At 40.6% G+C, this 12,991-nt stretch overlaps 1 protein-coding gene across 1 annotated transcript in view; it reads left to right on the forward strand.

Annotated features, from left to right (window-relative positions):
• Positions 1-12,991, forward strand: part of DEPTOR (DEP domain containing MTOR interacting protein) — a 105,270-nt gene that overhangs the window by 51,821 nt on the left and 40,458 nt on the right. The window contains exon 5 of the mRNA XM_026646198.2: positions 4,049-4,227. Coding sequence (XP_026501983.1) covers positions 4,049-4,227 — 179 coding nt within the window. The remainder of the gene's footprint in view (positions 1-4,048; positions 4,228-12,991) is intronic.

Here is a 12,991-nt window from a genome sequence, read left to right on the forward strand (position 1 = left end):
TGTGTGTGTGTGTGTGTGTGTGTGTGTGTGTGTGTGTGTGGTTTTTTGATATATATAGGCTGAGCAAGGCATGGTTGAAGATGCTCCTTCAGAGCTCCTTCTGTACTGGATGTAGCCAGACTATGCGTTCAGGAGCTAAAACTTGCTTAACTGTATTTGAAAAAACAAAATACCTGAAAGGAAGAATGACTATGTAAATGTACAAGTGGTCTGCATGCTCTGCATCTTATTCCTTGTGTTGTTATGTTACTGCTGTGACAGAATGCACCTCTATACACTATTGTCATAATCTTTGTACAGAATATATCTTGTAAGGTATCATTTGAAAACTAATAACTCATTGGTCAATAATATGATGGTAAAACATGTAACAACATTATATGTGAACTTATAAGCATAAGATGAAATCATGTCTGAAGTGCATTTACCAGACAAGTCTAGGGAGTGGGTAAACCTGTTTCTCAAAGTCAAAGGACAAGTTGACATCTTGCCAGGTGTCATCAAAGCTGATGGGCCATCAGCTATCAAGTGACTTTCTTTGGCAAGGAAAAGAGGCAGGAATAAACAGATCTGCATCTTAATAAACAACTTAGCACACCCCCCCCCCACCAGACACCATGTCTCCTTACTTTCAACTGAAAAAAACTTTGAGGGGGTCTGAGCTATCAAAGTGAGGGGCAATCAAGTTATCTCTCTCTCTCTCTCTGTCCATCTCCCTCCTTGCACCTAAGAAGATCAAAGAAATAGCCATTGTACTTTGGGGGAGGAGTCTGGACCTGAAGATTTTGATTAGCAATGCTGTTAGATGGATGTGATAAGGACTTTAATTTGAATCAAGTATAGTTTGTTAAGTTAGGCACTAGGAAGCATTTTATCTTCATTTTTCTTGTAACCATTTCTAACTTTTATGCTTCGTTTCTTGTACTTACTTCAAACCTATCTCTTTGTAGTTACATAAACTTGTTTGATGCTTTAATTGAAACTAATCCTGTGCATTTAAATTAAATTGTCTGGGTAACTCCATTTAAGGTGGCAAGTTATGTATTGCTCCCTTAAAGGGACAATGGACCTAATATCTCTGGCTATCCAAGAGAGGGCTGGACAGTACAGAACATACATTGTTTGGGGAAAATCCAGGACTGGAAGCATGTTGAGGTCACCCTTCAGAAGTAACCAAGGCTGGTAAAAGCCAGAGGGTAAGCCACGTGCTGCTGGCAGGCTGCAGTTACACATAGTCACTGAGTAGCACCTGCATGCTGGTGGCTTTTGTGAGCCATCCAGGTTGGGAGCTCCAGCAGCAAGGCATTGCAGGGCATGCCAGATTACAGGGCCGGTGATGACACCGCCCCTCACTGGTATGGCTTGCACCCCGGCATGTCACACTTGCTTTTGGGGTTGTCCCTGAATTCAGCTAAGTTTTCTTGTGTCAATTCTTACTCAGCTCAAAAGGTTTGGCAGGGGCACAAGAAAATGTATAACAGTTCACTTGATCTGCCACCAGTTCACAACTATGACCATGTAGTTTAACACTGGTCTTAACCTATAGCTTTGCTGACTGGTTGTCTGGCCAATAGATTAAGGGTTCCAGCTAACTCCCATTCAAGACGGTAGGATAAATCCTTTAGACATGAAATAGTATGATCGGGGTCTATCTGACCAACTGCTTAAACCACTGTCGTTTTTAAATGAGCTTTCTCCCTATCTTCCTACACCATCACTTTTTGATGCCCCCATTAATTAATTCTAAACATCTCCCCAGATGAGGTGATGTAATATATCTAGTGTCCTTCCAACACAAGTATTATCAGGGGTGCTGGAATGAAGGGGGGCAGAGGGCCAGGGCCCCATCGCTTTTACTGGCCATAAGTGTGAGCGATGGGTGGGACGGGGTGGAGAGGAGTGAGTGGGAAGTGGTGTCTTGGGGAGAAGGGGCAGCATGGGGGGCAGGGCCACTACTCAGGCACTGATGGCCTCCCCCCACTTTTAGGAAGCTTTCACCGCTCCTGAGTTTTATTGTACGCCATAGTGATATCTTCCACATGATATCAGAGCTAAGCTTGTTTACCAATCTAGACCTAGTTATTTGAAGGGAGTATAAAATCAGTAACATCAATATATATCTAATGTATAGTTGTGCCCCTTCAGATTAGCTAGAAATGAAACTCATTCTGATTTGTGACCAGAAGGGCAAAAAGCTTAAGAGGTTCCAGGATAATTGTGTTGTAACATCTCCAATTGGCTGGTTGTAGAATGATTCGGGAGGATTGTTATGCTGATCCTGAGAAATGCTGCACACGCTTAGCTTGGCCCTCGAAAATCAGGCCACAAGTCCCTTTAAAGATCATGTAGTTATCAGGCAGTCCATGCTGCAATGCAGACCTGCATAAATAGAGCTAAGGATGAATGAAGTGCTATTATCCCCTTGTTATGTAAGGGGATCTGAGGCACAGAGAGATTAAGGCTCACATCCTCAAAGGGGTGCTTAACTCCCATTCAATTCAATGGAAGTTAGGTGCTTACCTTTGAGAATCTGGGCCTAAGTGACTTGCCCAAATTCACAGGAAGTCTGTGGGAGAGCAGGCAATTGAATCCAATACCAAGGCTACGCCCTAACCACTGGGCTATCCTTCCTTCCCAACTTACTATGCAGTTGTACAAAAAGGTATAGGGATTGTTTTTAAAGGGTGCCTGTGGTCTACACTCCAGTAAAATAACCCGCAGTACAAAGTCATGTAGACATTTTTGCCATGTATACATTTGGGTTCGGTTTCTGAGATCTACTTCCATTGCGGGGTTTCAGACCTGGGCTCCAGCCCAAGCCTGAATGCTGCAGTTTTTAACCCCATAGCCTGAGCTCCGAGAGTCCAAATCAGCTGACCCAGGCCCTCTGCAGCTATGCTGGTCTTTATTGCAGTGTGGACATACCTTAAAAGACCAAGTGCTGAATTGCCCAGTACTTTCAGGTGAACACTGAGGCACCGTGATGGAGTGATGAAGTTAAGCTTTGATCAGCCACTGTCTTCATTTCACTTTAGTTATAAACAAAGTTGTCGATGTTTCCAGTGCACTCTGCATGGCATTTTACACAGTGCTGAAATTCATTCTTACCTGTCATAAGTTCATTTACAAATAGGTTCTGGTCTGTAACTTTTTAGTAACATCAAATAGAAAACATTTCCTGTAGGGTGAGGCCATCATGAAAATGGAATTAACTTGATTGTGTTCAAAGGGGGGAAAACACAACATCGTAGGACGCTTTCCTCTGAATGTTTGGGTACACGTTTTGATATAAAAATAAATTGGCCTCCATTTAAAATGATCCTCCTTGTGTGGGGAACATTTTCTGGATTCTGATTACCATCTTTTTGTTTTGTTACAAAACCCTCACCACTTTGTAACCAATACTGTTTAGACTATAAGCTTTTCAATGTAGGGGCTCTCATGTATTTGTATAGTGTCCTGCACAGTCATGGTCTGGGGCCTCATGGCACTACTGTGCTATAAATAATAACAAATAGGAAGTAATTTAAAAATAGAGGAACAAAGTTTGATATCTTTCAAGCAAAGTAGCTGGCTCACAGAGAGAACACAAGGTAACTAATATACCTAGTACCTAGGACCTAACAGAAAGACAGCTGTGGTTAGTTCAACTTCATAAGATAACAAGTTCCTCAAATAGCAAAGGCAAGTATTGCTAAGGAAAAGTGTTTTCAGTTTTATAAATGTGTATCCAAAACACTGCGACAGTTATTTTTTTGTAAGTTTATTTCACAATATCTGTTCCAAGACTCCTTAGACATCTGTTAATAGCCCCTTTGGCTTTCTGACTTGCAATGCCCAGTTTTACGTGATTAGCCTGAGCATGTTTTTATTCATTTTTAGTTTTCCACATGCCAATTTATAATTAAGAACTGTTTATAATTAAGAAGTGTGTTGGATAATAAAAAGTTGCATCTGTGTGCTTAGTACTAATGACTACTAAAAATGGATCAGGAATTGCTTTCTGAAGAACTGCTTTCCCCATATATTTTTTTTCCTTCCGTGGCAGGCTGATGAATTCTGAGAACACACTTTTACAAGCCAGGGAAGAGGAGGGAGTCAAGTATGAACGGACTGTCATGGCATCTGAGTTGATTGAGTGGCTGATCCAGGAAAGAGAAGTCACAACAAGGACTGAGGCAGAACAACTTGGCCGTAGACTGTTGGAGCATGGAATTATACAGCACGGTGAGGAATGTACTGCCTGGTAACAAAAGCTACACTCTTTACAACACTTTTTCCATGCAGGATCATGTAAAGAGGTTGCAGATCATGCTGTTTGGTCCTAAAACATTTCCAATTCTAACTCCTATCTAAATGATGGCTGTGTAATTATTTTTAAGAAAGGGTGGAATTTTCAAAAGCACTCAAAACCACTAGAATTTGGGTTTGAGTTGCTAGTAACAAATAAGCAATGAATAAAAGGCAACCTTTTTTTTTTTTGGTGGTGGTGGATAATTAAACAGTGGAAGTCATTGCCCTGGGATATAATTGAGGTAAATAGCTTAGTAAGAGTCAAAGGATTAGAGCCATAAATAAGGAGAGTTACACTAAATTACACTAGCTAGAATAAAAATTACAAGCTTTATAAATCCTCATGCTTCAGGACATGAGCAGATCATAATCTGATATCAGAAAAGAATGTCCCCATCCCTATCATATTGCATAATTGGCCAGATATGTTTGGAAAAGGATGGGGAAATCACTTTCACCTGAAACATTATTACAGTTAGTCCTGCACTGTAAAGTCTTTGAAAGAGGGTTTTAGTATCTGTTCAGTGCTCAGCACAATGGGGCCTCTTGGTGCTACTGGCACAACATAACTTGCTACAATAAAGGTAAAGCTCACTTGTGCAGGTGACAGAGCTTTCTTGGGGGCAGCCCAAGACTGTGGAATGAACTCCCCCAGGAACTAAGGACCCTCACAAACCTCACCACCTTTTGCTCTAAGTGCAAGGTGAATCTCTTTGACCTTACTTTCTCTAACATAAACGTATACCAACACGTGTGTGTGTGTAAATATTAAAAAAATAAATCTAGACCACTTCACTGTACGTACTTCTCCCCCTGGAGAGGGGATGAGAGAACAGACACGTGACATGTGTTAGTCATATTGCTTAATGCACTACTGGAAGGCGCTCAGATGCTACAATGATGAGCGCAGCATAAGACCTATATAGATTAGAATACAGTACAGATTTAACAATAGGTAGCTGCATGAAGCAGGGTACCAGATTAGATGGATTGTTTTTCTGTTGTTCTATGACAATACCTATATCCTCAAGGCCAGGTGTTATAAAGTACTTCTACATTTTCTCTGTGACTTTAGTCAAATGTGAAGTTTGTCTTTACCTTGTTATAACAGCAGCTACTTTTGAATGTTTACAAGAAGCAGCTTCAAATTCTATAATTACTCTTGATGCTAATGTATGATTTATAGAGTGCCAACTGCTTAGGACTTAGTGCAAAGTGAAAATATTTCCCCCTCCTCTCTATAGCAATAATTATTTCATTTGTATTTTTACCCCAAGCTTTTTCTATATGTAGATACAGGGCAAGCTGGTTTAAAAAAAAAAATCTGATTCACTGTTGAAATGTGTTCAGAGGAAAGAAAATCAGGATGTGATAGATTTATTGCAAAGCAAGCATTGTTCTCATTAACAGAATCAAAAGAATAACCAAGGGTCGCCCTCGTCAGCCCTGAGTGGGGGCACAAAGATCCTCTCTTGCACTCTTGCAAGGGACTGCTCACGGTATGGCTGGAAGGTGCAGGTCCTGCTCCCACTGAGTGCCCCTGAGGCACTAGTTAGTTGTAAAGGGGGAGAGGTGATGTGAAGGTGTTTCCTTTTCCCACACCACCCAGTACGGAAAAGGGGTAGTTTGCTGGGCCTACTGGTGTACGCTGCCTGGGTAAGCCTAATCAACCAGGATTTCTCCTGGTTGATTCTGGATACAGTGAGTTCCTCCACATCCATCTAGTCTACTCTGTTCTGTTCCTATTCTTACAATTGGTCCATCTGTCTACAATGAGCTAAAGGGTGCCAAGAGCACAATCTACCCTGGAATTAGTAGCACGTCTGTTGATTCAATTTCGAAACCCGTGAACCTTTAAGTGATCACTCAAGGGCAATGAAAATCGATGGCTGAACATGTGTGGTCATCTCATAAACTAGAGCAGAATTGTACCCAATGTAAGTGAAACACTGAGATCCTTATTCACCTTTATTTGACAAAGGTAAATTCCATTAACATCTTAGAGATTTTGCTTGCATGAAGATGGAATAAAAACTGAATCAGGGCCTTGGGACTTAGCACTATATTTGGGAATACTTTGGGCAGACTTTTAAAACAGAAGTTTGTTTTATAAGTGTATTCTGACCTACAGGTTTCACTAAAGCTGTTTGTTTGGATAGGGTTAGAAATTATTTGGTGAAAGATTAACATGAATGGTTACAGATTGAGCTGTAGCAAATGGATGTATCTATAGACTTACTAAGTCGTTGCAGTTTAGTTTTCCTTAAATAGCCGAGCTAGGCTTGAGAGCTTTTCTTTACACAATTTTAGACTCAAACTGCAACAGTGGGTATGTGTATTCTGTTTGTTCCCCCTTACTGAATTCTAGGTCAAATGCACTCCATTTACCAATAAAAACAGTATTTTCCCCCACTGCCAGCATAGTGAGTTCATTCTGGAATCTGAACACCAGACTATGTTCCTTGTGCTTTCTTTGTCATGATCTATAAAGTTTTACTTGACACTAATTGACATCCTTGTTGGCAGTACAAGCAGCAAGGACATGGACTGAATAGGAATGGAGAATGAAATTCCTTCTTTCCCTAAAGGTGATCTCTAGCAAACTATATTGTTGAATATGCATGAAGCAGAATAAAATACACTTTGCTCTTCAATTTTTTTATTATATTACCTCTGCAATCATAAGTATGATAGAACTAGTCTGTATCAAGGTAATTTTCCATCTATAACTAAATAGTGCCGGTTTATTTATTGATACTTGTTCTCATTTCAGTGACTTCAGAAAAATATTTTGCAGCTGAGGCAGTATTTGACTCTTTTTATATGCTGAGCACAATTTCCTGTCATGTTTGTCTTCATTTTAATCAGTCAGCCTCAACCCAGATTTCACACAAGAAGCTATTAACTATGCTTAATTTAAAAAGGAAAACTAGATGTTTAAAAGGAATTATGCAAATGCTGTAGAAAGGTGAAACATTTCGACTTCAGAAGTGTTGTATTATAGCCAGTTGATAGACAACTTGGGGTATATTTTCAAAAGGACCTCGGTCTGACCTCCCTTTGTGCATACTCAACTTTACACACGCTATGATTGAATTTGCAAATGGCCTTGTTAACGTCTACAGGATTTGTACAAGCAAATGTGGTTTCATATGAGTATTCTACTACTTTGTGTATGCAAGTCATGATTCACAAAAATTGCGTGCCCTAATAGAGGTCATAGCCTGAAAATTTGTCCCTTTGTGTACTAGGGCAGCATATCCTGTACATCTCTTAATGCTTGAGTTGCCACTGACAATTACCTGTATTTAGTCTGCCTTTGCAACCACTGATTAAATTCATCAGATGATTGGAGCAAAGATTCTATAAAAGAATGGGAAGCATGTCTGTGCATGCATAAAACTAAAAGAGCACAGGACAGATTTTGCAGTTGTATAAAATTCCACTTCTTAAGATATCTAGACACATTGAATGCTTTAATGTTCAGACATAAGAGTTTTTTTACACACAGGGGATCTGTCATATTTTATCTAGAGTTGGAAGCACTGGGACAGATTATTTGCTGTGACTAAAATTCAGTGCAATGGAGGTGTGAGGAAGCTAGTTACAGCTCTCCGTTTGCCGAGTTCTGCAATAGGTTAGAGTAGTCCCCAGGCTGCTCTAATCCAGGGGTTCACAAACTTTTTTCCCTGAGGCCCCCTGTGCAGCTGCAATAGCCACTGCAGCCCACTATTAACACTTCTTGAGGAAAATTACTAATTTTAATTTTACATTCATATAAACTATAACACTGTAAATAAACAATGTACGTTTCCTTTTCATTTTAATGTAAACAATTGTAATGACAGAAATCCCTAGCAGTAGGCACTCAAAGAAATGCTTCATGATCTTTGTAACCAAACAGTTTTAGTAAAACTACACTTTAAAAAAATGTTGAGAGCAAAATGAGGTGTTTAAAGAGGCAAAACACAATTTTGTATAAAACCGAACAGTAAGCAACACAATGTTAACAAAATTGTTAAAAAACACATTGTGTTATTATTTGATTTTAAAACAAAATAGTTGTCCAACTTTGAACATTATATTGTGTTTTCAGTTTCTTTTTAGTGTAAAATTTGAATTTCTCTGCCAAGTAAAGACCCAACCCTAGTCTCTACTAATTAGAAAAAAAATCAAACATTGTAAATAAAATATAAAATAACTTCTAGACCAGGAGTCTTTTTAATGGGATGGATGTGCCTGCTTCTCCTTGTTCAGTTTTTCCAGCTGGGGACATATGTTAGTGAGGCTCAACCTGATCTTCTACAATTTTCAGCCTTTCAGCCAGCTCAGGGTGCAGGCAGTGGTATCTAGGGGCTGTCTGCAAAGAGGAGGGTAGCTCAGGGTGCAGACAAGAGTGTATCTCAGGATGCAGGCCGGGAGTAGCTAGGAGCTGTGTGCAGAGAGTGGGGTAGCTCAGGGTGCAGGCAGGGGTGTAGCTCAGGGTGTCGGGAGGGGTTGTGTCCGAGGGGGTGCTGCTGCTGCTGCAGGGCCAGGCTGTGCGCTCAGTCCCTAGTTGACTCAGTGGGGCAGCTTCACTCCTTGTGGCTGTGTGTGCGCCGGGCTGGGCCATGCCATCCTACCTGGTCACTGTGACCACCAACACCAGTGGTTCACGGGCACCGAGGACTACACCTACCTGAGCCTGGAGGCTGCGGCGGCCATTACCCAGCTCTGCCAAAACTCCACCCATGATGGCGGAGCACCTGGGACTATGTCATGGCCCACCTTTGGACCGTGGCCTACAGTTTGGGAACCCCTGCTCAAGAGATCTCTAAGGAGGGGGAGGGCTACAACATCAGTTGGCACATCATGGCATGGTTTTTCTGCTGAGGGATGTGGCCAGTCCCCCAAAAGACTGCTTGTAGCACACACTAGCTTGCCACGTGACCTACTCCATTACAAAGGTACAGTAATGTGAGCCTCATGGCTCTGTCCTCCTGGAATCCTGTCAGGATCCCTGGACCACAGGACCAATGTACTAGGCAGCATTCCTGCTTCCTGTACAAGACTTGCTGGAGCAGGATTTGGCCCTTAATTTGCTAACTTCAAGGTCAGCATATTAGCAGTTTGTCTGGCCCTTGTAATATAAATTAATGCTGCGTGGTTAGGTGAGGAGAATAAATGTGGTTGATACTGCAAAGATTGGCATTTGAGTGTTCCTTCTCTTTCACCCAGAGCCCCATGGATACAGAGTTGCAGGACTTTATGCATACCTGCAGGCTTGCAGTCAGTCAAGTTGAAGGTCTGGGATCAGATCAAGATCAAGGGATCTCAAGCTGTTAAGCGCTTTCCCTTTTAGATCTGGTTCATATTGGGAGAGGGAAGTCCTCTCCTATGACACCACTTGTGTTTGTGAGGCAGTACTTGCATATGCTCTGTGGCAGTGTCTTAAAATAGTATATTTTTAAATGCTTTAAAAATTCTCACCAAATTTAGACACACATTGATTTTACTTCAATGTATATGCAGTACAACTTGTGCTTGTATCTAGTTCCAACTTACGAGAAATGTAGTACCTAGGAAGCAACATTCAATCTCTTGTTTCTATGCCAGATTACTCATCTCTTTCAGTGTTCCTGCTTCCCAGGCTGCTGCTTTCATATGCATGCATGTATCTTGGATTATTTTCTCCTAGATTCACTGGGTCTGATTGTCTTGTGCCCTGCACCTTGTGTAGTCACGGACTGAAGTGCAAAGTGGATATAAAATGCTACCAAATCAGGTGTCAACCACTACAGGCAGTGCAGAACAGGGCCCAGAATAGCCTTGCATGTTACTATGTTATATTTATGATGTTATTTCCCTGCCTTTTTCCAGATGAAATCTCATTTGTTGTGTTCTCCCTGTGCTTTTTGTCTCCCTGTTTCCCTTTGTATTAGTCCTGTGTCATGACTGGTGTTAACTCTTCTCAAGTTAGTATCTTCTGTGAGTTTCATTAATATGCTGTTTGCAATCTCTTCCAAATCAGTAAAGAAGATAGTACATATGAAGCTAAAAGTCTTCTCCCAACTCTTTTGTAGAACTAAGACATAGTTTAGAAACAAGAGTAAGGAAATGGATGACTTAGGTTCTGTCTTCCATTACTAGTCCCTTTTCTCATTTAGATTATCAGTTTGACTTTGGACCAGGTCAGTAGTAGCCAAACATTAGCATCTGAAGGGGGCCATGATGAAACAGTCAATGACTTTAGCCCAGTTCCTGGTGGGAAAGTGTTCACATCACAATTGGCACTAATTGGTATCTCTGCTCTGAGTCTCATTTGTCATTGAACTATCCCCTATGGCAGTGGTAGACAGTGGCAGAGGTAGACAGTGTAGAACAGAGATGATGCTCGGAGGCGTCGTGTTTTGAAGAAGCTTGCATTCTTGCCGACTATGTTGTACCTGTTTTGGTGATAAACAAGTCTTTAGAATCCAGAGCTCTCCACCTGATACTTTCCATCAGCACTAATATATCTGTTTGATAGGGTTTTTGGAGAGGGCTCAACATTTGCTCCCCTGAAAGATGCAGGAATGGAAAGAAGCTCTTTTGAAGGTAGCTGGCTAGCAGAGTTCCTGTTTGAATAAAGGTTTTGTTGTAGTATTATAAAATTATTATTTAAATCTGAATAAATTTCACAGTTTAAAAAAATGTAATCTGGTTGATTGCACTGGGCCCAATCTTGAGAGGCGCTGAGCACATGCAGATTCTACTAACTTATAGCAGATGGGGGAGCTCGATGGGGGAGCTCAGCACCTCTCAAGATTTTGTCTATTGTCAACTAATCATCCACTGTTCTCGTGGATGAAAACAACGTTCATAGTGACTTGTACAATAAGTATTTACTTCTGCTATCAACTTTTACATTGCAAGAACATGTTAAAAATGTTTTAATTTTCTTCCACCTTCTGCAAGCAGAAATATAGTACACCTCTACCCCGATATAACGCTACCCGATATAACACGAATTCGGATATAACGCGGTAAAGCAGCGCTCCAGGGGGGTGGGGCTGTGTGCTCCGGCAGATCAAAGCAAGTTCAATATAACACGGTTTCACCTGTAACGCGGTAAGATTTTTTGGCTCCCGAGGACAGCGTTATATCGGGGTAGAGGTGTAGCATTGTGTAACAAGAAACTTTCCCTAAGCAAAGGAATGCAATATTAAGCAGCAAGATATAATGCTGTTTTATGTATTCACCAATAAACCTGATCTGATTCAAATTGTGTACAGACCTGAAAGTAGAAGAAAATTTAAAAAAACCCTTATGATCTGATTGTCTTTTGCTGCTTGAAAAAGGGGCTAAGCTGTCCAGAAGCATCTTTCATTTATTTATTTAGTGTGGTAAATTTTCCACAACATAGTGTACGTGTTGCATTAATATATTTCTCCAATTGCCTATTTTTAACTATTGTTTCTTATTTTTTGAGTGTAACATGGCATTGAAATGTACAGCTTCCTTAATTGCCATTCTCTCTTTTGGACTATGATTTGCTGATACTGGAGATAATTTCATTCCTCAATTTATAATCTCCATGTAACTGTTTGGTAATTCACCGTGTGCTTTCCTTGACTGGAATGGCTTCTAACCAGAGACTTTCTCCCTTGAAGAGTGACACAAGAGTGTGTTTTATCACCTCTTCTGTTTGTTTTAATCCTTGAATCTCTTGCAATAGCTATCAGAAATTCTCCAGGTATTCAGGCCATCAGCGTCTATGCTAAAGATCATAAAATCACTCTTTACAGCTGATGTCTTGCTTTATCTCAGTGACACAAACCTCCATTCAGCACCCCGAAGAAGCCTTAGAGACTCCCCACCACTATATCTGATTTTAGTATAAATATGACCAAATTAAAGGTGATGTCCATAGAGGACTATTCTCCATAGGTTTTTTGGTTGTTTGTTTTACAAAATTCCATGCTAGCTGTGTCCCTAGAGGAATTCAAATACAGATTTCACCCAATTTAACTTCTTAGGCTAAATCTGCAGCCCATTTTATTTACTTTACATCAGGTTTTAAAAACAACCTTTCTGCTATCAGTTCAAGTTTTTTCAAGTTTTTACTCTTAAGGTGGGTAAGGAGTGAGAGTCTCCCATGTGATCATGTAATCTTATTGTCCTCAGTTTCATCCTTCCCCTTTACCATCCCCTCCCTGTGTTATCTCACTCCTTCCAGTGCTGTTCTTGTGGGCAGTGAATTTGTCTGTATTTGTTTCATGATGCACTGTGCACATCTATGGGGCTGTATAAGTAAAGCAGGAAGACTTGTTTCCAAATTATCTTCATCATTCTATTTTTCTGACAAAAGTTTCAATTTTTAACAGCTGCAACATAAAAGATGACCAGATAGGCCTTTTTCATCTTTTCCTATCCCCTACCCACAAACTCCGTAGTTTGCATACTTTATTTAGAAGCAAAGAAAAGCAGATAACTGCCTTCTATATACTTGCTTTGTTAAAGACTAAACATGCACATAGGCAGACTATAATGATTCACTGAACAGACTACTGAACTGAGTGCATGGTAATGCTGGCGTTACTTAATATTCTAGATAAAATCCACTGCCTTTGAAAACAATCTTACACTTTCAGAAAAAGATCATAGACTCATAGGACTAGAAGGGACCTTGAGAGGTCATCTAGTCCAGTCCCCTGCACTCGTGCAGGACTGTATTATC

This window comes from Terrapene carolina, unplaced genomic scaffold, assembly GCF_002925995.2.
Source record: "Terrapene carolina triunguis isolate 2854851 unplaced genomic scaffold, T_m_triunguis-2.0 Scaffold58, whole genome shotgun sequence".
NCBI classification, from domain to species: domain Eukaryota; kingdom Metazoa; phylum Chordata; order Testudines; family Emydidae; genus Terrapene; species Terrapene triunguis.